The sequence below is a fragment of the Corvus moneduloides genome, chromosome 30, assembly GCF_009650955.1.
Source record: "Corvus moneduloides isolate bCorMon1 chromosome 30, bCorMon1.pri, whole genome shotgun sequence".
NCBI classification, from domain to species: domain Eukaryota; kingdom Metazoa; phylum Chordata; class Aves; order Passeriformes; family Corvidae; genus Corvus; species Corvus moneduloides.
This window is the reverse complement of record NC_045505.1, coordinates 1,417,090-1,443,120: the sequence shown is the minus strand read 5'-3', so window position 1 is coordinate 1,443,120 and position 26,031 is coordinate 1,417,090. Positions and strand designations below refer to the sequence as shown.

At 50.5% G+C, this 26,031-nt stretch overlaps 1 protein-coding gene and 1 pseudogene across 50 annotated transcripts; both read left to right on the top strand.

Moving 5' to 3' along the window:
* Nucleotides 1–1,163: 1,163 nt before the first annotated feature.
* LOC116436718 (keratin, type II cytoskeletal 2 epidermal-like) lies at nucleotides 1,164–12,992 on the top strand. Of its 50 annotated transcripts, XM_032094028.1 has the most exons (21): nucleotides 1,164–1,776; nucleotides 2,768–2,985; nucleotides 3,670–3,730; nucleotides 4,329–4,424; nucleotides 4,734–4,898; nucleotides 4,982–5,107; nucleotides 5,453–5,673; nucleotides 5,862–5,890; nucleotides 6,450–6,950; nucleotides 7,113–7,961; nucleotides 8,286–8,450; nucleotides 8,610–8,939; nucleotides 9,099–9,429; nucleotides 9,589–9,981; nucleotides 10,195–10,320; nucleotides 10,630–10,902; nucleotides 11,155–11,260; nucleotides 11,336–11,424; nucleotides 11,734–11,988; nucleotides 12,262–12,423; nucleotides 12,460–12,668. In XM_032094028.1, exons 1-21 carry the CDS (start codon nucleotides 1,240–1,242, stop codon nucleotides 12,632–12,634), a joined length of 5,208 nt encoding a protein of 1,735 aa, XP_031949919.1. In that variant the 5' UTR covers nucleotides 1,164–1,239; the 3' UTR covers nucleotides 12,635–12,668. The 50 variants fall into 50 exon arrangements, with proteins under 50 accessions (XP_031949919.1, XP_031949924.1, XP_031949925.1 ...); XM_032094033.1 differs by having other exon boundaries at nucleotides 11,734–11,868; nucleotides 12,265–12,668; XM_032094034.1 differs by lacking the exon at nucleotides 11,734–11,988 and adding an exon at nucleotides 12,079–12,114 and having other exon boundaries at nucleotides 11,336–11,511; nucleotides 12,265–12,668.
* A 6,881-nt stretch (nucleotides 12,993–19,873) lies between these two features.
* Nucleotides 19,874–24,983, top strand: LOC116436607 (annotated as a pseudogene).
* The last annotated feature ends 1,048 nt before the right edge of the window (nucleotides 24,984–26,031 follow it).

Here is a 26,031-nt window from a genome sequence, read left to right as displayed (position 1 = left end):
AGAATTCTCAATCCAAATCAGATTTTTATACAGATTTATAAAAAGGGGGAATTCAGCTGGAAATCTGGTTGAATTTCTTCGGGAAATGTAGATAATGAGTAAAATTTAGTTACAAAATTAGCACAGAAGGAAGGTCTGAGATACTGGTTGGCTGTTCCTGGTGTAAGGTGAGGTAGAGGATTTTGGTAGGGAAAAGTGGATTTCTCAGCTGTTTTCCTGGAAAACACTATGTTTCCTTGTGAGAAAAGCCTCACTGAGCATCCAAAGTCTTGTCCAGCTTGAGATATTCCAGCTGTTTTAATAACCTCTAGCTACAAACCCCTAATTTAGGCGATTTATGAGGCACTTTCCAAATGGAGCCAGGATTGCCCAGCCCTGACCACAGAACCTCTGCATAACAGATGGATTCCCAGCCTGGCTTCCTCCAGCTGCTTTGGGAGGAAGAGGATCCTGCCAGGTGAAGTCCAGCTCCTCCTAAAGTTGTGTAGGGGACAAAGAGGAGGTTCTTCCCATGGGGAAGTGGTTCCAGAGGTGGTTTTGGAGGAACCACATCTCGGTGTCTTCTCAAGAAATTAATCCAGGCTGGAGATTCCAAGTGGTGCTGCCAGCAGCAGGATTTGGCTCTCAAATGCTTTTCCATATGTCCATGGCCACTGAATGTTGGAAAGGTGGAGTCTGGCACAGAGATGGGGAGACGGATGCATCTTCCCCATTAGAAGCAAAAGTTGCTCTTGGGATATTTTGGGAATGAGAGAAGAACAGGAATGGGAAGCAAAAGGTGCAGTAGGTGCTCCTGGTGATGTGGTGAAGGGAGGTCAGACGCCCCCAAGGCCCACCAAGGTCTTGTGCCCTTTGAAATGCCAAAAGAGGTGGGGAAATACAGGAGAGAACGGGCTGTGGGATGAGCAGGGGTAACTTAATTAGGGATGGAGGCTAATGAGATAAGGAGATCCGTCAGCAAGGCTCATGAGTCAGGCAGGATTTGGGGAATTTCACAACTGCCCCACCGGTGTTGGTGTTTATCTGACCTCTCCGGGCAGCCATTAATTGCTGCCTGATGAACCAAACCCAATAACAACATTAGAGACCTGCTAATTACCACGGAATGGAGATGAGCTCCTCCAAAACATATAAAGGAGAACTTCCATACTCCCCCGGAGTAGCTGAGGATCCTTCATTCTGATTTCTCCTCCTGTTTCACTACCTCCTCCACTGGCTTTCCCACCTGGAAGTGCTGCCATGAGACGATATTTCTCCAGATATGGGGAAGGGAGTTTCAGTTCTTCTTCTGCTCACTGCGGGACCTTGGGAGGTGGAGACAGGAGATTTGGAGGGTTTGGGCAAGGGTATGGCAGCAGGAGCCTCCACAACCTTGGAGGGTTCAGGAATGTCTATACTGGTGGAGGCTACGGAGGAGAAGGAGTAGGATATGGGAGATGCCTTGGGTTTGGTGGCTGGAGACAACCTGAGAGGGGCTTTGGTGGAAGAGGATATTTCGTGGGAGCTTTTCAAGGTGGTGAAACAGGGCTTGGTGGCACCTACAGAGGAGTTTCAGGCAGGGAGGTGCTCGGAGGAGGTCTTGGAGTAGGGGAACAAGGGGCTGGACAGGGATTGGGACAGGCTGGAGTTCTCCGAGGCATTGAGGAGGTCCATGTCAACACCAACCTGCTGAGGCCAATACAGCTCCAGGTGGACCCTGAGTTCCAGCGAGCGCGCTCGGATGAGAAGGAGCAGATCAAAGCTCTCAACAACAAATTCGCATCATTCATCGAGAAGGTGAGTCCTGGCTTCTGTTTGTCCTGTTATCTGTGAAGGGGGGAGGTACAAGGTGGGTGTGAGTCACGGGGACACTTTTATGTTCCATCTTCTCCCTCCAAAAATCTCAGCACTGGCTGAATTCCTGCAGGCTGGTGTGAAGCTCCCGATGGGCCACTGTAAACGCTGCTGTGTGAATCACTTTTTGCCCCGGGATAAAGATCTTGGAGTTGTCTTTTGTGGCAGGACAATAAACTGCTGGGATGTCACCAGCACATTGACTCAGTCCTCTTTTGAGGAAAGGGGTTTGCTGGGAATATATATCCCTATATTCCGGTGCCTGGAGGTTGTTGATGCCAGCAGGAAAAATGGGTGATGGACTTGGACATCTTGATGAGTTAGTATTTTTTTTTCTCAAGCAAAGCCAAACCTTGCAAGAGGAGGCTGTTTTAGTGCCTCTTCTTGCAGAGGGTTTGCACTTGCCAGAAATTGCAAGTGAATTCAAGTTCTCTGAATTATTGAACAAGTCACTCCTTGGTTTGGAAGCCCTGCCCTCTTCTAGGTGGTCCATCTTCACCTTTTTTGTGACTTTCCATCTCTCCACTTTTGTCTTCTCTTCTGCTTCTTCTCAAACCAGGCACGAAAGCTCTTCCACCCCGGTGGTATCTAGGAGGTGTCTCTGCCTCTACTTCTCTCTGTTACATGTGGAGACTTCAGAGTTTACCTGTTTTACCAAACAGGAGGTGCTGGTTACACTCAGGAGGTTTAAGATTCCATAGTCCTGAAAAATCAGTGTGTCTGTGACTTTTTCTTTCTCTCCCAAACTTTTGGGTGTCCAGGTTATCACCTGGTCAGTATTATAGAAATCGTGGAGTGATTTGGATTGGAAGGTACCTTAAAGCTCATCCAGTTCCTGCCATGGGCAGGGACACCTTCTACTGGACCACTCTGTTCCAAGCCCCATCCAACCTGCCTTGGGCACTTCCACGAATGGAACTGTGTTCCCTTCCAGGTTCAATGTCTGGAGCGGCAGAATCAGGCACTCTTGGCCAAGTGGGAACTTCTGCAGCAGCAAAGCTCTGGCCCTGAGGAGAGCAGGAACATCAACAACTTCTTCCAGTCCTACATCAGCAACCTGCAGCGGCAGCTTGAGACGCTCCAGAGCCAGAAGGAGCAGCTGGATCCCGAAGCCTACAACATGCTCCGGCTTGTTGAGGATTATAAAAACAGGTGAATGGTCACAAATATGGGAAAACAGGTGCTGGGATTTTCCCAGGTGATGGTCACTGTGGCCTTGGATGGAAAAGCTCAGCTTTGCGTCTGCAGGAGTTTGGAGTCTCTTAGCTCCGCTCTGCTGCAGGTGAATTACGGGGCTTGTCTTTGATGCCGGAAGAGTTTGGTGAGGGTTGAACTCCCAAAAATGAGAGGAAAATCAAAGTTTGTGATGATCTCTTCCACTCCTTTTCCTTCCCAGACTCCTCCTCTCCTTTCTCCTCTCTAGCAGTGAGTGATCCAGGATTCCACTTGTGGGGCCCTGGTGGGGAGGGACAGAACTGAGCTTGGGGTCAGGTTGGGAAGAGTTGTCACCTTTTCTGCCTTAGATAATTTATGTCCATCCACAGCTCTGAAAAATGGGAAGTTTAGTTCAGAATTACTAAATTTAGGGCTGATCTGTATTGACCCCATTTTTTGGGCTGTTTTAGTGCCTCTTTTTGCAGAGGGTTTGCACTTGCCAGGAACTGCGATTGCAGTAAAATGAAAACTCAACACATTCAATCTTTGGGTGATTCCATTGTTTACTGATCGACTTGACTTAAAAATTAAGATAGATAATGAAAGATAATGGATAGATTAATTAAACAGATTAATTAATAATAGATAATAGATAATAATCTACCTCCTTCTTTCCTCCAGATTCGAGGAGGAGATCAACAAACGCACGTCCAAGGAGGAGGAGTTTGTGGAGCTTAAAAAGGTGAATTAACCTGAGACCCTGAGCAAAATCAATGCCTCAGAAATAAAACATTATCTGAGTGGTTGCCAAGGTTTTCAAAAGCTGAAGTTTTTGCTGAGCTTTGTCTAATTTTAACTGAAGTAACTGAAAAGCAGAACAAGACTGAGGAGGAATTATTTCCTGTAGAGAATGAATCGGTCCTTTGTAGGACAAATATCTAAAAAGTGCCGGTTTTTCCTATTCATTCAATCTCAATCCAGGTGGAATATTGTTATTATGTTAAATAATGTCTGTAGATGGCTCGGAACTATCTGAGAAGAGAGTATTTAGGCAACTTTTTATTAGAAGAATGAATAAAAATGGTGTTCTCCCATTTCTCATATTCCCTGGGAACAGATTTATTGCTGCAGTTGTCGTACCCATTTCCCAGCCAATTTTTTCATCTTAAACACTTTCCCTTTGTTCCTGTTGCTTTTCAAATGAAATCTGAGATCCATGGGCAGTTATTTGATCCCAGGAATTAAGGTTTTATGGAAATACCCCAAGAACTGCACTTCAGTGGAGCATTTGGATCAACAAAATGCAAATATTCCAATGGTTTTTGTTTTTTATTTTACAGGAACTGGATAGTGCATACATGGGAAAAATGGAGTTTGATGTCCGGGTGGATATCCTGAGGCAGGAGCTGGAGTTCCTCCGGTGTTTATATGAAGCCGTGAGTGATTAAAATCTTACTCTCAGGTCTTGAAGGACATGTCTTCTGGTGATTCTCAGAAATTTTGCTTGGGTGCGAGTTTTTGGCCTGGAGAATTAATTATCCTTGGCCTTTGCTGAGTGAAAAGGATTCAAAGTCCCAAAGGCTGGAAGACCTTGAAAATTACAATTGGGAGGGTACAGTGGTACCTGGGTGCTGCAGGTGGAGAAATTCCAGTGGGAAATTGGCCACAAGGTCTCATTTTTTCCTCATAAAGGTCTGGATTGATCACAAGGACTGTTAAAATCCCTAACCTGGTTTTCCATGCAGGAGCTGTCCCAGCTGCAAACAGTGGTTGGGAACACTGACATCATTGTGTCCATGGACAACCACAGGGAGTTGAACATGGATGGAATCATCGAGGAGGTCAGGCAGGAATATGAGGGGATGGCCCAGAAGAGCACAGCTGAACTGGATGCCATGTACCAGGGCAGGGTGAGCGGACACTGGGGAAACAGGGACACAAATCTCCTCGTTGGAAAAGAAACCAAACATGTGTTGTGTCCTCTTCCCATCAGTACCAGGACCTGCAGAACATGTGGGTGAATCAACGAGAGCAGCTGAGGAACAGTCACCAGGAAATTCAGGAACTCACCAGGCAGATCCAAAGACTCCAACCAGAAATTGAAATTGCAAGGAAAAGGGTAAAGCTGATACTTTCCAGCAGGACTAAGTGATTTAATGATCCTTTTCCATGGGATCTTAGTGCAGTGTGAGGCAGCCAGTCCTTTGGAGGCAAACATAGGGATGAAGTTTTCTCTTCCAAAGGATGCAGATTTAGGTTTTTGGGATCTATATTGGGGTTTAATTGTGTTAATTTATCCAGTCTGATGTATTTTTGGTGTTCTGTCATTGAGGAAAGCCTTTTGATTTCCAAGGAATGCCAGGAGGGTTTGAAAATGATGGGATTTTGGGGGTTCTCCTGTGCTGGGCGATAAAGTCCTCCCCACAGAGGGGACATGATCACGTTCCCTTTGCTCCATCTGCAGAATTCCAGCCTCCAAGACTCCATTAAAGATGCTGAGCACCGTGGGAGCTCGGCCATCAGGGATGGCCAGAAAAAGCTCCAGGAGCTGGAAAACGCCCTCCAACAGGCCAAGGATGACCTTTCTCACCTTGTCCATGATTACCAGGAGCTCCTGAATGTAAAGCTGGGCCTGGACATCGAGATCGCCATGTATCGATCACTCCTTGAGGAGGAGGAGAACAGGTGGGGGCAAAATCAAGTGGGTGAAACACCTGGACAAAGCAGCGTGTCTGTGGATTTGTCACTGGGATCTCTGGAGTGGATTGGGCCTGGGAGGAGTCACCTTTCTGTGGATCATTGATAAAGCCTAACCTGAATTTTAATTCTGATTGTATTGGCTGCTTTACCTCAATGTCACTTTTCCTCCACAGGATCCAGGAAGGATCACTGGCCACAATCTGTGAGTATCCCAAGGATTTTCTCTGGGTTTTTTTTAAGGAAACTGTTCCTACTTTGTGGTCTTAACATCATTGGAACAAACTATCCGAGCTCCCATCTTAATTCAGGAAGGGATGCAAAGGGGATTTTGTGAATACACATTAATATAACAACTGACTTTAGAGTTATCGGCTAATTCCCTCCACATTTGGAGGAAATGGGAAACACCTCATTTAATCCATAGGTCTGCTTGATGCAGGGCAGAAGGGAAGGAAATAAAAGCTAGTCCTAAAATTTGTGGAATAGTTGAGGAAGCTGAAGGAGAGAGAAAAACAGTCTTGGCCTTTGTAAATGATGGGCTGCACTGAGTGCTCATGGGTGGAATAAGACATAAATTATGTTTTAAAAAAAGCTGAAAAGCCCAGAAAAATGAGAAAATATTCCGTAGGTTGATCTCTACTAACAGAGATTCTTGTTGCTCCCTTCAAAGATAAGTCCATGACCACCATGCTTAAACCAGTCCGGCTCAGACTTTTTGGGGGTAAAAAGAATAAATTGAACATAATTTCCATTTCTTGCAGGTGTCATTGACCACAATTCCAGAGCTCCTGGAGTCTTTGGAGGCATAAAAAGTGTGAAGGGGGGAATGAGCTCTGGTGGTACCAGCGGGAGCGGAGTGAAAGGGCCGATCTCTGGAGGGGGAAAAGGTGGATCCAGCTCTGGTGGGAGTGGGTCCATCTGTGGAGGGGGAAAAGGTTCAGGATACAGAGGAGGAGGAAGCTCAGGTGGTGGAGGTTCCATGTCCAAGGGTAGCAGCAGTTCGGGAGGGTGGGGGTCCAGCTCTGGTGGAGGTGGTTCAAGTTATGGAGGTGGAAAAGGTTCAGGATATGGAGGAGGAGGAAGCTCTGGAGGAGGTGGGTCCATCTGTGGAGGAGGATCCAGCTCTGGCAGTGGAGGCTCCATGTCCAAGGGCAGCAGCATCTCTGGAGGTGGAGGATCCAGCTCTGGAGGAGGTGGTTCAAGTTATGGAGGAGGAAAAGGTTCAGGATATGGAGGAGGAGGAAGCTCTGGAGGCAGTGGAGGCTCCATGTCCAAGAGCAGCAGCATCTCTGGAGGTGGAGGATCCAGCTCTGGAGGAGGTGGGTCAAGTTATGGAGGTGGAAAAGGTTCAGGATATGGAGGAGGAGGAAGCTCTGGAGGAGGTGGGTCCATCTGTGGAGGAGGATCCAGCTCTGGCAGTGGAGGCTCCATGTCCAAGGGCAGCAGCATCTCTGGAGGTGGAGGATCCAGCTCTGGAGGAGGTGGGTCAAGTTATGGAGGTGGAAAAGGTTCAGGATATGGAGGAGGAGGAAGCTCTGGAGGCAGTGGAGGCTCCATGTCCAAGGGCAGCAGCATCTCTGGAGGTGGAGGATCCAGCTCTGGAGGAGGTGGGTCAAGTTATGGAGGTGGAAAAGGTTCAGGATATGGAGGAGGAGGAAGCTCTGGAGGAGGTGGGTCCATCTGTGGAGGAGGATCCAGCTCTGGCAGTGGAGGCTCCATGTCCAAGGGCAGCAGCATCTCTGGAGGTGGAGGATCCAGCTCTGGTGGAGGTGGGTCAAGTTATGGAGGTGGAAAAGGTTCAGGATATGGAGGAGGAGGAAGCTCTGGAGGCAGTGGAGGCTCCATGTCCAAGGGCAGCAGCATCTCTGGAGGTGGAGGATCCAGCTCTGGAGGAGGTGGGTCAAGTTATGGAGGTGGAAAAGGTTCAGGATATGGAGGAGGAGGAAGCTCTGGAGGAGGTGGGTCCATCTGTGGAGGAGGATCCAGCTCTGGCAGTGGAGGTTCCATGTCCAAGGGCAGCAGCATCTCTGGAGGTGGAGGGATGAGCTCTGGTAGTGGTGGGTCAAGTTATGGAGGAGGGAAAGGTTCAGGATATGGAGGAGGAGGAAGCTCTGGCAGTGGAGGCTCCATCTGTGGAGGAGGATCCAGCTCTGGCAGTGGAGGTTCCATGTCCAAGGGCAGCAGCATCTCTGGAGGTGGAGGGATGAGCTCTGGTAGTGGTGGGTCAAGTTATGGAGGAGGGAAAGGTTCAGGATATGGAGGAGGAAGTTCAGGCAGTGGAGGTTCCATGTCTGGAGGTGGCCAGAGCTCCGGTGGTTATGGATCGAGCTCTGGGAGCGGCAGGTGCAGCCCCCACAGTGGTGGGATGAGCTCTGGAGGTGGGAGCAGCTGTGGCAGGAGAGGCTCCATCTCTGGAGGTGGAGGACAGGGAAGCTCAGGCAGTGGTAGCTCCATGTCTGGACAGAGCTCCGGTGGTTATGGATCGAGCTCTGGGAGCGGCAGGTGCAGCCCCCACAGTGGTGGGATGAGCTCTGGAGGTGGGAGCAGCTGTGGCAGGAGAGGCTCCATCTCTGGAGGTGGAGGACAGGGAAGCTCAGGCAGTGGTGGCTCCATGTCTGGAGGTGGCCAGAGCTCCGGTGGTTATGGATCGAGCTCTGGGAGCGGCAGGTGCAGCCCCCACAGTGGTGGGATGAGCTCTGGAGGTGGGAGCAGCTGTGGCAGGAGAGGCTCCATCTCTGGAGGTGGAGGACAGGGAAGCTCAGGCAGTGGTAGCTCCATGTCTGGACAGAGCTCCGGTGGTTATGGATCGAGCTCTGGGAGCGGCAGGTGCAGCCCCCACAGTGGTGGGATGAGCTCTGGAGGTGGGAGCAGCTGTGGCAGGAGAGGCTCCATCTCTGGAGGTGGAGGACAGGGAAGCTCAGGCAGTGGTGGCTCCATGTCTGGAGGTGGCCAGAGCTCCGGTGGTTATGGATCGAGCTCTGGGAGCGGCAGGTGCAGCCCCCACAGTGGTGGGATGAGCTCTGGAGGTGGGAGCAGCTGTGGCAGGAGAGGCTCCATCTCTGGAGGTGGAGGACAGGGAAGCTCAGGCAGTGGTGGCTCCATGTCTGGAGGTGGCCAGAGCTCCGGTGGTTATGGATCGAGCTCTGGGAGCGGCAGGTGCAGCCCCCACAGTGGTGGGATGAGCTCTGGAGGTGGGAGCAGCTGTGGCAGGAGAGGCTCCATCTCTGGAGGTGGAGGACAGGGAAGCTCAGGCAGTGGTAGCTCCATGTCTGGACAGAGCTCCGGTGGTTATGGATCGAGCTCTGGGAGCGGCAGGTGCAGCCCCCACAGTGGTGGGATGAGCTCTGGAGGTGGGAGCAGCTGTGGCAGGAGAGGCTCCATCTCTGGAGGTGGAGGACAGGAAAGCTCAGGCAGTGGTGGCTCCATGTCTGGAGGTGGCCAGATCTCCGGTGGTTATGGATCGAGCTCTGGGAGCGGCAGGTGCAGCCCCCACAGTGGTGGGATGAGCTCTGGAGGTGGGAGCAGCTGTGGCAGGAGAGGCTCCATCTCTGGAGGTGGAGGACAGGGAAGCTCAGGCAGTGGGTGGCTCCATGTCTGGAGGTGGCCAGATCTCCGGTGGTTATGGATCGAGCTCTGGGAGCGGCAGGTGCAGCCCCCACAGTGGTGGGATGAGCTCTGGAGGTGGGAGCAGCTGTGGCAGGAGAGGCTCCATCTCTGGAGGTGGAGGACAGGGAAGCTCAGGCAGTGGTAGCTCCATGTCTGGACAGAGCTCCGGTGGTTATGGATCGAGCTCTGGGAGCGGCAGGTGCAGCCCCCACAGTGGTGGGATGAGCTCTGGAGGTGGGAGCAGCTGTGGCAGGAGAGGCTCCATCTCTGGAGGTGGAGGACAGGGAAGCTCAGGCAGTGGTGGCTCCATGTCTGGAGGTGGCCAGATCTCCGGTGGTTATGGATCGAGCTCTGGGAGCGGCAGGTGCAGTCCCCACAGTGGTGGGATGAGCTCTGGAGGTGGGAGCAGCTGTGGCAGGAGAGGCTCCATCTCTGGAGGTGGAGGACAGGGAAGCTCAGGCAGTGGTGGCTCCATGTCTGGAGGTGGCCAGAGCTCCGGTGGTTATGGATCGAGCTCTGGGAGCGGCAGGTGCAGCCCCCACAGTGGTGGGATGAGCTCTGGAGGTGGGAGCAGCTGTGGCAGGAGAGGGTCCATCTCTGGAGGTGGTGGAGGAGGAGGAGGGGGAGGCTCAGGTCATGGAGGATCCAGTTATGGCAGTGGTGGGTCCATCAGTGGAGGAGAAGGAGGTTCCAGCTATGGAGGGAGCTCAGGATATGGAGGTGGCTCTGGAGGGAGAGGGTCCATCTCTGGAGGTGGAGGAAGCTTGGGCAGTGGTGGATCCAGTTATGGCAGTGGTGAATCCATCTGTGGAGGAGAAGGAGGCTCTGGGTATGGAGTAGGAGGAAGCTCTGGGAGGAGAGGATCCATCTCTGGAGGTGGTGGAGGAGGAGGAGGGGGAGGCTCAGGTTATGGAGGATCCAGTTATGGCAGTGGTGGGTCCATCAGTGGAGGAGAAGGAGGTTCCGGCTATGGAGGGAGCTCAGGATATGGAGGTGGCTCTGGCAGGAGAGGGTCCATCTCTGGAGGTGGTCACAGCTCTGGAGGGTGGGGATCAGGCTCTGGCAGTGGCGGGAGCAGTTCTGGAGGAGGAATCGGCTCCGGCTATGGAGGAAGCTCAGGCAGTGGAGGATCAAGCTCTGGTGGGTGCATTGGTGGAGGAGAAGGAGGTGGAGGAAGCTCAGGCAGGAGAGGCTCCATCTCTGGAGGCGGTCACAGCTCTGGTGGTTATGGCTCTGGCAGTGGCAGGTGCAGCCCCCACAGTGGCGGGATCAGCTCTGGAGGTTGGAGCAGCTCTGGTAGGAGAGGTTCCATCTCTGGAGGTGGAGGAGAAGGAGGGGGAGGAAGCTCAGGTCATGGAGGATCCAGTTATGGCAGTGGCGGGTCCATCAGTGGAGGAGAAGGAGGTTCCGGCTATGGAGGGAGCTCAGGATATGGAGGTGGCTCTGGCAGGAGAGGGTCCATCTCTGGTGGTGGTCACAGCTCTGGAGGGTGGGGATCAGGCTCTGGCAGTGGTGGAAGCAGTTCTGGAGGAGGAATCAGCTCCGGCTATGGAGGAGGAGAAAGCTCTGGGAGGAGAGGGTCCATCTCTGGAGGAGGAGGAAGCTCAGGTCATGGAGGATCCAGTTATGGCAGTGGTGGGTCCATCAGTGGAGGAGAAGGAGGTTCCGGCTATGGAGGGAGCTCAGGATACGGAGGTGGCTCTGGTAGGAGAGGGTCCATCTCTGGTGGTGGAGGAAGCTCGGGCAGTGGTGGATCCATCTGTGGAGGAGAAGGAGGCTCTGGGTATGGAGTTGGAGGAAGCTCTGGCAGGAGAGGATCCATCTCTGGAGGTAGAGGAGGAGGAGGAGGGGGAAGCTCAGGTCATGGAGGATCCAGTTATGGCAGTGGTGGGTCCATCAGTGGAGGAGAAGGAGGTTCCAGCTATGGAGGGAGCTCAGGATATGGAGGTGGCTCTGGCAGGAGAGGGTCCATCTCTGGAGGTGGTGGAGGAGGAGGAGGGGGAGGCTCTGGGTATGGAGGATCCAGTTATGGCAGCGGCGGGTCCATCAGTGGAGGAGAAGGAGGTTCCGGCTATGGAGGGAGCTCAGGATATGGAGGTGGCTCTGGCAGGAGAGGGTCCATCTCTGGAGGTGGTCACAGCTCTGGAGGGTGGGGATCAGGCTCTGGCAGTGGCGGGAGCAGTTCTGGAGGAGGAATCGGCTCCGGCTATGGAGGAAGCTCAGGCAGTGGAGGATCAAGCTCTGGTGGGTGCATTGGTGGAGGAGAAGGAGGTGGAGGAAGCTCAGGCAGGAGAGGCTCCATCTCTGGAGGCGGTCACAGCTCTGGTGGTTATGGCTCTGGCAGTGGCAGGTGCAGCCCCCACAGTGGCGGGATCAGCTCTGGAGGTTGGAGCAGCTCTGGTAGGAGAGGTTCCATCTCTGGAGGTGGAGGAGAAGGAGGGGGAGGAAGCTCAGGTCATGGAGGATCCAGTTATGGCAGTGGTGGGTCCATCAGTGGAGGAGAAGGAGGTTCAGGCTATGGAGGGAGCTCAGGATATGGAGGTGGCTCTGGCAGGAGAGGGTCCATCTCTGGTGGTGGTCACAGCTCTGGAGGGTGGGGATCAGGCTCTGGCAGTGGTGGAAGCAGTTCTGGAGGAGGAATCAGCTCCGGCTATGGAGGAGGAGAAAGCTCTGGGAGGAGAGGGTCCATCTCTGGTGGTGGAGGAAGCTTGGGCAGTGGTGGATCTAGTTATGGCAGTGGTGAATCCATCTGTGGAGGAGAAGGAGGCTCTGGGTATGGAGTAGGAGGAAGCTCTGGGAGGAGAGGATCCATCTCTGGAGGTGGTGGAGGAGGAGGAGGGGGAGGCTCAGGTCATGGAGGATCCAGTTATGGCAGCGGCGGGTCCATCAGTGGAGGAGAAGGAGGTTCCGGCTATGGAGGGAGCTCAGGATATGGAGGTGGCTCTGGTAGGAGAGGGTCCATCTCTGGAGGTGGAGGAAGCTCAGGCCATGGAGGATCCAGTTATGGCAGTGGTGGATGCATTGGGGGGGGAGAAGGGGCCTCAGGGTGTGGAGGAGGGTCAGGATATGGAGGAGGCTCTGGATATGGGGGAGGCTCAGGGTACGGAGGAAACTCTGGATATGGGGGAGGCTCAGGGTATGGAGGAAACTCTGGATATGGGGGAGGTTCAGGCTATGGAGGAGGAGGAAGCTCCATCTCTGGAGGCTGGGGATCGAGCTCTGCTGGCACCTGCAGCCCTGGCAGTCGGGGGGAAGGAGGTTGGGATTGCTCCGGAGGGGACAGTTTTTATGGAGGAGGGACCTGTGGAGCCAGGACATCCAGCTGCAGAGATGGGACTGAGGAAGGCGGGTCAGGAGGAGGGTGCTCTTCTCCAAGACTGGGTTACTGGTCTGCCTATGGAAGTGGCTCAGGTTCCTCTGGAGATGCTGCCCACAATTAAAACTTGGATGCAAAATCTCACCAGTGGAATGGGATGAAGCCGTTCCTCATTGTCGGGGGCAATGGGGCTTTCTTGCTGTCACCACTGGTCTGGATGGGCTGAGCTCTCCTGCACAGCCACCTCTGGACTCTCCATCCCGCTTCTCTGCTGGATGCTGATTTTGTGACGGTGTCTCTTCCCTCCTTGGGCTTTCTCAGGGCTTTTCATCCCAGGCTGTTTGGAACCTCTGTCCTTGGCAACTAAAAGCTTGAAACCCTGTCTGGTGTGTTTGTTTTGGTCTGAGGGAGGGCCGGACTCTGATGTCTCTGATGATATGTTTGATAGAAGTTTCCATATAAATGAGTTCATGGAAATCCAATCCAAGCACAGGAAAAAACTGGAAAAAGCTAAAAAGTGGAAGAAGGTGACTGGAAACGAATGACAATTGCAGATTGTCTGCTGTGAAAAGGGGGTTTAGGGCCAAGCCCTTTTAGGTCTGGTCTGACCAGTCAGCCAGGAAACATGGCTACACCTTGGATCCATCATTCCCTCCAGGAGTCGCTCATTAAATAACCTGGGGGCGGATCCCCTGTGTAGATTTTCTTTTGGCACTGCAGCTGCAGATGAAGAAAGGAGCAGAAAGTCTGGGAATAACAAAATCTCATCTCACTTTTGGTCCCATTTTCTGCCTGCAGTCCCAAGTTAAGGTGAGATGGGGTGTACCCGAGCAAACCTTTCTTGGCCAACATCTGATTTTGGGGTTGTCCTGTGCAGGGTCATGAGTTGGACTTGATGATTGTTGTGTGTCCCTTCCAACTCAGGATATTCCATAATTCTGTGATCTTATTCAGTGGTGATTTTCATCACAGGAGGCAAAATTTCTCCCAGAACCTCCTTAAAGTCCAATCAAAAGCTCTAACAAAGCACAGAGCAGCTGATTTTACCTCAAAAGTTTGTTCAAGAAGCTCAATTTAATTATGTCACCCTTGTTTAGCAATACTCCACTGAGATAACTGGAGCATCCCAATCCCATTGGGGATATTTCATGTTCTTTCCCCTGTTGAAGGGAAGGAAGATCCTCTCTTTTGGAAATAATTCCAGCTGTGAAGAGTCCTGGGAGTGGCAGGAGGGTGAGGGGGAGAGACACAGATTTTTGGGAAATCAACTGTGGAAACCCTTTTGCAAAGGGCTGTAGAGCCACAAAAATGACCACAGAATGTCAATGGAATTATGGAACCATTTGGATTGGAAGTGACCTTTAAAGGTCATTTTCCTTCATCGTGGGCTCCAAGAGAGCTGGAGAGGGACTTGGAAAGAAGTGATGGGACAAGGGGTGGGTTAGGGGATGGAAGAGGGGAGGGTTAGGTGGGGCACTGGGAACAAATTCTTTCCTGTGTGGGTGGTGAGGCCCTGGAGTGGATTTCCCAGAGGATTCCCTATCCTTGGAAGGGTCCAAGGCCAGGTTGGATGGGGCTTGGGGCAGCCTGGAAGAGTGGAAGATGTCCTTGCCCGTGGCAGGGGGTGGAACAGGATGAGCTTTAAGTTGCCTCCCATCCCAATGCATTCCATGATTCCATGTGGAGCCACAAAGGGCTGAATCAAACCCTCACGGCAAAGTCTGGAAGCACTTTGGAATCTCTGCGTGAAGGGGAGCTCCAGACATCGTATTTCAGTCAAAAAATGGGTCTCACCCGGGTTCAGCTCCATGGCTCCCAGAGGCTTCAGGATCCAGGTGAACCTCAGGATCCAGAGGAAAACCACTCTGCATCATCACAATCCTGTTTTTATCCAAGGGATTAGGCTTTAACTCAGGCACAACCTTATTTTTTATGATAAAAAGTGGAGTAATTCTGCACAGTCCAGAGGGTCACAGGGCTTTGATCAGATTATTAATAAAAAGGATTAATAATGCAAGTATATAAATAATTTTAAATTATCTGATTATAATAAAACATTTTATTAATAAGATAAATGATAATTAAAGTATTCAGTATAATAAATGTAAAAATAACATCTAATATAATAATAAAAGTATTCAACATAAAATATTAGAGTAATAATATAATTATCTAATCAATAATATAGTTATCAGATTAATAATAAAATATTAGATTATTGATTAAATATTTGTTTAATATTAGACTAATAATAAAATTATCAGATTAACAATGCAAATACTGGATTACTAACGAAAATATCAGCTTAGTAAAAAAAAATTGGATTTATGATAGAAATATCTGATTAATAGTAAAAATATTTTATTAATATAAAAATATTTTATTCATAGAAAAAGACGAGTGCTGTGCTCAGCCTGAGGGTTTTTTACTGATACCTTTTGTGTGTGAAAGGACAAAAGGAAGAAATCAGTGAGAAATGGGCACTTTTGGAGGCAATTGCAGCATCCTATTCATGCCTCTCCCTGGGAGGGATGAGTCAACCCGCTGGGGATCAGACACAGCGACTGCTCCAGGTGACACCAGACTTCGGAGCTTCCAAGGGGAACTGGGAGCAGCAACTGGGAACCCCCGAGGGGGTTCAGTGCTGTTTACACACTCAGAGGATCCCAGGTGCCGCAGGGGAGGCTTGGAAGGGAATTTCCAAACCTGTTCTGCTCATCAGAGGAGCCGTCAAGGGCTCCCCAGTTTCTGGAGACGCATTCCAGCACCTCCTTCCGCATCCAGTTGTCCCTGTTGGAGTAGGAGGGGAAAATCTCATCTGGCATTTGGGGCTGCCGAAAAATACTGTATTGTTTAGTGTTTATTTAGAGCGGTTCCTTTCCTCCAGCAGCTTTTGATCCAGCTCCTGCTGGTTCTGCAAGGAGAGCATCTGGCCCAGTTTAGGTCTTTGGACCACATGGATTTAAGACCAAGACCAGATTTCTGGGTTTTGGACACAATTAAGTTCAAGGTCAAGTTTCAGATCTTGAGACCACAAAAACTTAAGACCAACATGAACATTCACGTCTTTGGACCACACCAGTTTGAGATCAAGGTCAAATTTAAGGTATTTGGACCACAAAAATTTAAGACCAAGGCTAAATTCCAGGGTTTTGGACCACAGAGACCTAAGACCAAGTCCAAATTCCAGGTTTTCAGACCACACAAATTTAAGACCAACACCACCATTCAGGTGTTTGGACCACAGAAATTTAAGATGAGGTTGAGTTCATTGGACCATTTAGATTTGAGCTGGGGTGATAAAGTGGATTATTTTCTTTCCAGCACCAAAGCACATTGAAAAATATGTGTAAAACATAAAAAATAGGTGCAGTGTTGATGTTTCCACAGCCGTGTCCACTGCTGGTTCCTCATTGGCTCATCCCTACGTTCAAAGAACAACAGAATCATTGAATATCCTGAGCTGGGTGGGACCCACAAGGATCACCCAAGTCCAGCCTCTGTGTCAAATGTCAATTCGAGATCGCCCACAAATTTTCTGATGGAAAATGTCATGAGAGTGACTCCATAAGGCTGCAGACATTTTGAGTGTTGGTGTTCAGGGGCTGAGCTGAAGCCATGGGAAGAAGAAGATCAAAAGAAGAGGCCCTCGGCTGATGTCTTGGATGTGTTTTCCATCACCACCAGGCTGTGAATGCCAAGAGAAGGAGTTTGCTGACACACCTGTGCCCAGCCAGAGTGGGAGGCTCCGGAGTGCTGGCGGATGAGCGGGACCTCGGGAATGAGGGGAAGACAGGGCGAGGGAGGAGCTGGCGGAAGGTCAGCTCTCCTTGGAGCTGGTGTTGACTTCTTCTCGGTGTTGGTTTTATGCCAGAGGTTCACAGGTGTTTTACAGAACATCCCAGGCTGAGTCAGCTTCGGAGCACGAGTCCATGGGGAAACGTCGGCTTCCATGGATTGAGGACCTCGTTGTCCAAGGGCTGTCCTAAATATTACCTCCCACTGCTGTAACAACCTCTTGCTTGTGGCACCCTGGGAGCTTCCTGAGTGTTTCCAGGTGAGAACTGGCTCATCCCACAGAATCACAGAACTATGGAATATCCTGAGCAGGAAGGGACCCACGAGGATCATTTGAGTCCAACTCCTGGCCTTGCCACAGACACCCCAAAAATCCCACTAATCCCAAAATCCCACTTCCTGGCAGCGCTGTCCAAACACTCCAGGAGCTCTGGCAGCCTCGGGGCTGTGCCATTCCCTGGGGAGACTGGGCAGTGCCCAGCACCCTCTGGGGAAGAACCTTTTCCTAATATCCAACCTAAATCTCTCCTGGCACAGCTCCAGCCATTCCGTGGGGTCCTGTCCCTGGTCCCCAGAGCAGAGATGGGAGCTGCCCCTCGGGATGAAGCTGCAGCCCCCAATGAGTCTCTCCTCAGACTCCTCCTCAGGACAAACCAACCCTCAGCTGCTCCTTGTGTGGCCCCTCCAGACCCTTCCCCATCCTCGCAGCCCTCCTTTGGGATGCTCCAGGTTCTCCAGGATGCTCCTGGCACCCCCAGGAACCCAGCCGAGGGCCCAAAGGCACTAGACACCACCATCTAGTGGGAGGAAAGGGTTGTGCTGTACTGGTGTGGAGCTGGTCTTTGCCCCACTTCTCCCAGTCTGACTGGCGGAATTTTTACATCTTTGCTGTGCAGATGTGACCAGAACAAGACGTTCCCTCCTGATTTAATTTGGCAAAAAGCCGTGAAATTAGTCATGGCTGTAGTCATGTAGCACCATGAAAATAGTGGGGCTCATTGCTGGGCCTCCATCCAAAATTCCTGGTGATTAGAAGAGCATTAGTGAGCTGTGATTACCCTGGTGCCACATCCAACCCTCCCTGTCCTGGGAGGGAGCTGCAGAAAGGTGACTGCTCTGACACAGAGACACCAAGTTCCACCAGCTGGGTGGGAGAAGTGGAGAAGACCTGGTGTGCTTTAAATTTGGGGACCTTCCGCTGTCAAATGAGGCATAAATATTTGTCTCCTACAGCAATTTGTGTGGGATGGGGTAAAACTGGGAGAGGGAGGCAGAGCTGATGTGGCCCTGTAAGCTACAGCCCAAGGGTGGCATCAGGTGGCCTCAGGTACCTTTTGGGGACTCGGGGTCGTCAGGGGTCAAGTGGGCTGGGAGCCAGAAGAGAGGCTGATCTGATGAACCTTTTGTGACATCCAGGGCTGTGAAAACCCGAATTCAGAAGTTTGGCTTAGAAAAGTGGAAGAAAACACAATGAAACCATCCATTACCTTTTGAAATTGTTCTGGGAGGACAACCTGGACCCAAGCCATGACCCTGTTGGCTCTGGCCACAGCAAGGAAATAAAGACTCTATGTGAACTCTTTCTTTGCTTGAAAAGCTCCAAATTCTCAAGGCTGGTGCTGTGAGAACTCTGCCGGGGCCCTCGGGGTACCTCAGGAGTACCAGCAGGGGGATTCAGCAGAGCCCAAGGAAAGACAAACTGGAGGCACAAAATGAAGCTGAGTCAGAGCAGCTCCAGGCCAAGTGTCCTCCCCTGGGCTCCAATCCTGCTCTTCCAGCTGGAATGCCATGGATGCTGCCTGTGTTTAAATGAAACATCCAGGACTTCAATCGCTGCCCTGTGTGGGTGTAATTGATAGCGCTGTCAAGAACCCCTCATTAAGCTGCTTGTCTTTCCAGCTGCCTCATCCTATCAATTATCTCCCTTGCTGGGCCCAGGGCAAAGTGTTCCAGAGCAGAACATTTGCAATAATGAGGGTACTGGGAAACCTTTGGCATCAGCTGCTCTTGGAGACAGAATTCCAGCAAGGTTCCTGGTAACCAGATTTGTTTTTCATCAGCTTTCTTGTAAAAGGTGGTGAAAACCCCTTTGATGAGCCCAGGAACGAAAAAAAAAAAATTAAAAAATTTAAAAATCCCTGAAAAACTGAGGGAGAAATGAGCAGGGGAAATATTATCCATTTCTTGGTGATTTGAAATGCTTAAATGTTTAATGGCCACGAAAACACTGACCAAGGTTTGAGCCTATTGAAAAAGTTCGGGATTAATCTGGTGGAGTAGCAGAGGAAAATTACTTCTTCTGAGTGATCTGAAATGAAACCTTCACCATTTTTTGTTTGAAAGAGACTTTGGCAGGAAGCCATGAGCAGAGAGATGAAGTCTTGGCTCCACCTCTCAAGCTCTCAGCAACTCTGTGAAACTTCTCAGGCCTTTTCTTCTCTGTCTGTCAAGACACTCCAATAAATCCCTTCTTATTTGCCTTGAGCTATCCTGAGGGCTTTAATTACAAGCTCCGATATAAAGGATTGTGACAGGGAGTAGCAGATGGATTAATAAGGAATTTTGCAGGATACAGGTTGCTGCTTCCAACTTACCGCTGCTCTCAACTAAACGATCAGCCAGTGTCCAATTAACAGCCTTGGGGCAGAGCCTCCTGGTTTCAAAGCTCTTTCTTGTCTTCCCCATGTGAGTTTCATTTTCCATGTGTTCTACACAATCAAAGCCAAAGACTTAACAAGAATCACAGAACCATGGATTGGGTTGGAAGGGAACTTAAAACTTGTCCAGTTCCACCTCTGCCGTGGGCAGGGATGTCTTTCGCTTCCAGGCTGCTCCAAGCCCCAGTGTCCAGCCTGGCCTGAGACACTTTCAGGGATCCAGGGGCAGCCACAGCTTCTCTGGGAAATCCATTCCAGGGCCTCCCCACCCTCCCAGGGAGGAATTCCTGCCCAATATCCCATCCACCCTGCCCTCAGGCAGGGGGAAGCCATCCCTGTGCCCTGTCCCTCCATCCCTTGTCCCAAGTTCCTCTCCAGCTCTCCTGGAGCCCCTTTAGGCACTGGAAGGGACTCTAAGGTCTCCCTGGAGCCTTCTCTTCTCCAGGCTAACACCCCAGCTCTCCCACCTTGTCTCTGTGGCAGAGGAAACTGTCCTTGGAAGACAGAAACACTCTCCAGGCCATTTCCTAAGCTGCAATTACTGTAAGGAAGGAGAACAAACTAACCCAAGAGAAGAATCCGAGCTGACTGCACGCTTTACACCCGGAGTGATTCCACTGCGTTTCATAAACATTCACTTGTTTTGCATATTTAAGCCTCCCAATTTCTGCCATGCATGGCAAACCCCAGGAAAAGCTCAAATTATTCCTTCTTGTCAACCAAGCCCCACTCCTGAGACGTGTATAAAGGTGGAGCACAGAGGTATCAGAGCAGAGGGATCCTTCTGGGTTGTGTCCTTGCCTCCATCATGTCTTCCAGCACGAGCCAGTAGCTGTCAGCTGGGTGAGCTTCCTATGGGAGAAGGTTCTTCCCACCATCCTCTGCTTCTAGCAGGGTGACCCTCGGCCAAAGCAGTGCTTCCCCCTCCTGGCATTGTTTGGGAGAGGCTATGGAGCCTGGAGCCATGGCCAGAGCCTCCAAAACACAAAGGGATGGGAATGGGTTTGTTTCGGGCTCTGGGGAGGTCAGGGGTGCTGGGGCACCAGTGGGTCGGGCTGCAGATGTGGAGCTGCTCACCTGGTGCAGGTCAACAGGGATCTCTTGCAGCCCCTGGATGTGAAGGTCAACCCTGAAGTCCAGAGGGTCTGAAAGCAGGAGAGGGGGCAGCTGAAGAGCCTCCACAGCCAATTTGCCTCTTTGATTGACAAAACGAGAGCTGAGAGAAGACTTTGGTGTTCCAGACTTTGGTTTCTCCTTCACTGCAGTTCATAAGCCTTGAGCTGGTTTGGGTGTGTGAGATCCTGGTGCCATGAGTGCAGGTCGAGCCTGTTACATTTTTTTAATCTGATTTATGCTCTTAAATACTTCCATGAACTGCATCTGGTTTTATTATTAATAATGGGAGGGAGCTGTTCCTCCAAAGTGTCCAACGGGGCTTTGTCACTGTTGGCTCCTCTCTGCAGCCAGACTTTTTTCCATGGTCTCCTATCCATGAATGGGGGTTTCCACTCTCAGCCCAGTGATGCAGATTTATTTAAATGTTTGGTGATTCTGTAGCTGCCACAAAGGCTGTGCTGTCCAGGGCTTCATTGGAGAAGGGAAGAGCAGCAAGATCACTTTGCTCTAGGATTCATGGATTCATGGAATCACAGAATGTGCTAAGTTGGAAGGGACCCACCAGGATCATTGAGTCCAACTCCTGGCCCCATGCAGGACACCCCAACAATCCCACCATGTGTGGCTTGGGTTGGAATGGACTTCAAGGATCATCCACTTCCAACCGCTTTCCATGGCAGGGACACCTCCCACTTGATTGCAGGAAGGTCACTCTGACCCCCTTTTGTTCTCTCATCCCATCCAATGAGCCCGGGGAGTGCTGAGCCAGAAGAGCAGATTCCTTGTGCCCCCCACACTCCTGTGGTCCCAACAGGAGTCATCCCCACACACACCTGAACGGGCGGCTTTGCTCTCTGAGTGCAGGTGCACCTTCTGGAGCAGCAGAACAGGGAGCTGGCTGCCGAATGGGATGTCCTGTGGAAGCAGGTGCTGCCAGCCCAGAAGGACAACAGGAATGTCTTGGGCAGCTTTGCCTGTGCTGGTGGCCGTGGCTGGACTCACTGCGGTGGGAACAGGACCAGGCAGAGCCCGAGCTGAACCACTCCGAGAAGCTCGTGCAGGAGTTCAGGTGCCAGTGAGTGAGGAGAAACCACCCTTGAGGCAGGAGCTCCAACAGCTGCACTAAAGGGACTCTTGGCTTGGGCTGTATCAATAGACTTCCAAAAAACTGAGACAACAAAGGCTGCGATTCAAGAGACCAAGACTTAAGGAGCTGAGATCCATAAGGGTGATGTGCAAAAATCTGGGATCCAAAAGGCTGAGATCCAAAAGCTGAGATCCAAAAAGCTGAGATCCAAAAGGTTGAGATGCAAAAGGATGAGATCCAAAGCACCCTGTCCCTTAAATACCCACTCAAACAAGATCTCCAGTCTTGGAATGACCCCTTCACTGGTCTCTTTTCCCCATCAGATATGAGCAGGAAATGAACAGATGCACCGCTGCCGAGAGCGACTTCATGTTGCTGAAGAAGGTAAGGGATTGGGATGAATGGAAGGCTTGGATGCAGAGATCTAAGGGGTTTCCCCTGATCCACTCCTTGCAAGGCAAGGGGCAGGTCTAGAGAATCTTAGAAGTTCTTGGACAGGTGTAGGGTGTAGAAAAACACACCACCGAGAGAATACTTCATTCTAAATGGAATGCTTTCCTGCTCCTCATGCCCGAATTATGGCTGTTTTTCAGAAACACTTCAATACTGGATATATTCTTGGGAATGCCTTAGCTGTTGCTGGTCAGGCGATAACCGAGTTTCTCAAACAAAATTTCTTATGCCAAAAATATAATGGAATTTCCTTAGATCCTTGTGTAGGCATAATTTTGACTTCTAAATGTCTGGAAACTCTTTTAGGATGTGGAGTGTGTCCATCTGACCAAGGCAGAGCTGGAAGCAAAGGTGGAAACCCTAATGCAGGAGATCAAGTTCCTGAAATGTGTTTCTGCTCAGGAAGGGATGCTCCTGTGCCAACCATTCCTCATGGCAGCTCTTCCTCCCATCCACTCCTTGTCCATATGAATTCGGGCCAGATTAACTAGTCAGACTCTGGGAATCCCAGAGCAGCAAGATTTTGAGATCTGAAAAAAAAGAAACCAAACCCAATTTCAACTCCTGGGCTGTGGCTCAGGTCCATGGTGGTGTTTCTTCTACTGGGATGTGAGATGAGAAATCCAAGGACAGGGATGCGCTGGTGACTTATGGCCACTTATCACTTCTAGGAAAAGGCTGAGCTGGGAGAAGTCCCTGTGATGCTTCTGTGATGTCATTGTGAAAATGGACAACAGCCAAGCCCTGGACATGCAGGGCATCCTCAAGGGCACGGAGCACTGGTGGGAGGATATAGCTTGGAAAAGGAAATCCCAGTTGGAAGCATTGTACAGAGCCGGGATAAGTCTGGTGACAGCTTCATAAGTGTCTCTCTGTCAGAAATAACAGTGCAAAAGTGGTGGGGTTTGGTTCCTATCTTCAATAAGTGATTTCTGGACCTGGTTTTCCATTCTGATAAACTCTGTGCGTCTCAAAGCTGTGAGAACACCCCTGGAACAGAGGTGGTGGGATGTGCTGGGAATGGGGAGGTGTAGATGAGCTGACCAGTGAAAGAAAGTTTCATTTGCTACTGGCAGTCTCAGGATCCACAAATCTTTTTTTCTAAACCAAGTTTAATTCACTCTAGAAAGAGACCCAAGGCTCCTATGGCAACCACAAGTATCAGCTCCCAGCTCTCTCCTTGCTTGCTAGCAGTTCCAAGAGCTTGAGGAGGAAAAGTGGAGGCACTTCAAGAAGCTGAAGTCCCACCAGCGAGAGATGGAAGAACTGAGTTTTGTGATGGAGAGGAGGCAATGTGACCTGGAAAACGTGAAGGAACAGGTGGGATGGACAGGATTTACCCTCTGGATCCTATGTGCCACTCCCAAGTTGTGTTTTCTACACCTTTGTGGCATTTTGAAAAAAATGGGGACAAATTTTTTAGCAGAGCCTGTGGCAATAGGACAAGGGGTGACAGTTTTAAACTGGAGGAGGGTGGATTTAGATTAGATTGGAGGAAGAAATTCTTCCCTGTGAGGGTGATGAGGCCCTGGAATGGATTTCCCAGAGAAGCTGTGGCTGCCCCTGGATCCCTCGCAGTGTCCAAAGGCCAGGTTGGACAGGGCTTGGAACAACCTGGGGTAGTGGAAGGTGTCCCTGCCCATGGCAAGGGCAGGACTGGATGAGCTTTACTCTCCCTTCCCACCCAAACTATTCCATGATCCCACAATTTCTTTCATCTTTATCAAAGAGAGTTGCCTCACGCTGGCTCCATCGGTCTAGGGAAGCTCTTCCAGTGGTGAACAGGGAAGAAGGATTATCTCCCAGCTTATTTTCTGTTGGATCCTTTTGATTATTGCAAAGAACTAGTTGCACCAAATTAGATCATGGAATTAGCTGCAGCTCTCAGAAAATTGCTGGAGTTGCTTCCGCAGGAATTCTGGCTTCTGACATGGGTTCAAAGCATCCAATGAACAGGTAGAATTATGACTCACCAGTAAGTCATCACCCGTAGAAACTAGTATAATTTCCAGACCACCTAATTCATTATATAGTTTATAACGGGAAGCAATGGGAAACCTTAATTATTAGTTCCAGTTAGGGCAGAGTACTGGTATCCTCCAAACAAAACTCAAACCCAGTCTTGGCAGCACAAGGACGTGTTCAGACATCCTGGAGTATTTTATAATTGATTACTGATTTCGGAAATGTTTGGCTTTCCTAAAAAAAGCCTCAATAACCCCCAGTTTAGGACTCTCAAAATGGGCAGGAATTTCTCTTTTAGAGATGGGAATGATGAGAAAGAAGACAGGGAAAGGCAGGAGGTCTCATGTCCCCCCAGCAGGTCTTGTCTCTGCAAACATCACTTGGTGACATTGAGCAGCGCGGGGGTTGTGCCCTCAGAGACTCCTGGGGGGGGGCACAATGAGCTGCAATATGAGCTCCAGACAGCCAAGGATGAGCTGGCATGGATGCTGTGGGACTCCCAGGAGCTGCAGAATTGCAAGATGGCCCTGGATATTGAGATTACAACCTACAAGACTCTGCTGGAGGGTGAGGAGAGCAGGTGGGTTCCACCACAGCCATGTGTGGGCAGCTCTTGGTCCTTGGGGCTCCTTCACAGAGCCCAGGAGGGTGGAAGGTGCTAGAAATGCTCATTCCATCATGGATAACCTTGTGACCTCCTTCTCCTCCAGGATGTGCCGTGGGAGCCCTGTGGGAGTATGTAAGTAAGAAAAAGGTTCTCAATTTTCCTTACAAAGTTAAACCACCTCACTCTGGCTTGGAGGGGAAAGAGAAGGAGGAGGAGGAGAGGGGAGGCCGTGTCCTCCCCATGAGGGACTCCCATTATGTTTTCCCACAACAGTGATTCCCATTGGCTCTGGGACTGACCAGGGATGTGGGTCTGGACAGCCCAGAAGATTCAAGTCCTCCTGCAGTGCTGCATCCCGACCCCACAACATTTGTGCCTCTCACAGAGGATTCACTTCCAGAAGTGCAGCTGGCTCCGTAGCCAGGAAATTTATCCCTGGTGCTCCTGGCTGCATCCCCAGGAGAGAGGAATTTGGGGCTGGAGCTGGGGGCTCAGCCTTTCTGGGCACTGGGGCACTTGGGAGGTGTGGGAAGAGCTGCAGGGCTGCCAAGAGCATGGGAAGCTCTGCTCAGCCATGAGGGATGTGTGGGCCAGGGGTGAGGATTTGAGCTGGACCTCCTTGTCCCAGATCTGAACTTCAGCTGTGAGGGTCAGGACAAGCAGGATTTAAGAGCTAAAGTAGAAAAATGAAAGTCCTGCTTCACTTTTAGTGCTAAAAATAACCTCAACTCCACCTCAACAGGAGGCAGAGGCAGATTGGGTGTGAGAACAGTGGAGCATCAGGAGACCACATCAGAGAAGCTCCACTGCTGGGATCACATCAGAAAGGGACACTTGAAACATTAAAACCCCCCAAATCCTTTTGATTTCCACTCTTTCTTTAAAGGGTTGTTGGTTGTGTTGGGGCACTTATCCTCTTATCACTCAATTCCTGTTTTCCCATCAGGCTCTTTTATTTTTCCTGATTAAACCTTCGCTATCTCTGTGCCAAGCCGTGAGATTTAATCCAGAATCTTTTCCCTAAAGTGTTCTGGGAAGTGTTTCTGGAAAGGAGCTCATCAAAGTCTCTCTGATGTAGCTTTAGGAGGGTGACTGGAGTTTTGTGGTGGGACACACGGGGTCACAGAGAGGAAGGAAGGGCTGTAGTGATGTCCTGGGAATGGTTGGTCATCCGTATGCAGGCAGGGAAGCCATAAAGGAAATCTTAATTCAGAATTCCACCTGCTGGAGTCAGCAAAGATTAATTACTCCGCTTGTGCTCCTTGGACACCCATAAATTACACCACCCTCACTTCTCCTGGGATGACTCAATGGCTTTAAACCTTTTGCTCCTTTTACAGTAGAACTAACACATTACCACCTGCTTTTAGGTGTTTACCAAAAGTACAGAAATGCCCATTCCTTAATTGCACAAGACATATCAAATGATTAGAAGTCTTAATTAAACAGAGGAGGCAGAGCTGTCTGGAGAGACTAATGGAATCATGGAATGGTTTGGGATGGGAGGAATCGTAAAGCCCATCCAGTTCCACACCCTGCCGTGGGGAGGGGCACCTTCCACTAGACCAGGTGGCTCCAAGCCCCTTCCAGCCTGGCCTTGGAGACTTCCGGGGGTGGGGCAATGTGGATCCAATGATGTAGATCCAGTCTTTGGCTGGTGTAAATTTAAGCTCTTTTAAGATGATTTGCACCAAATTTGGCTTCTATCTGAATTCAATGGGTGTTTAAAAATTCAGAA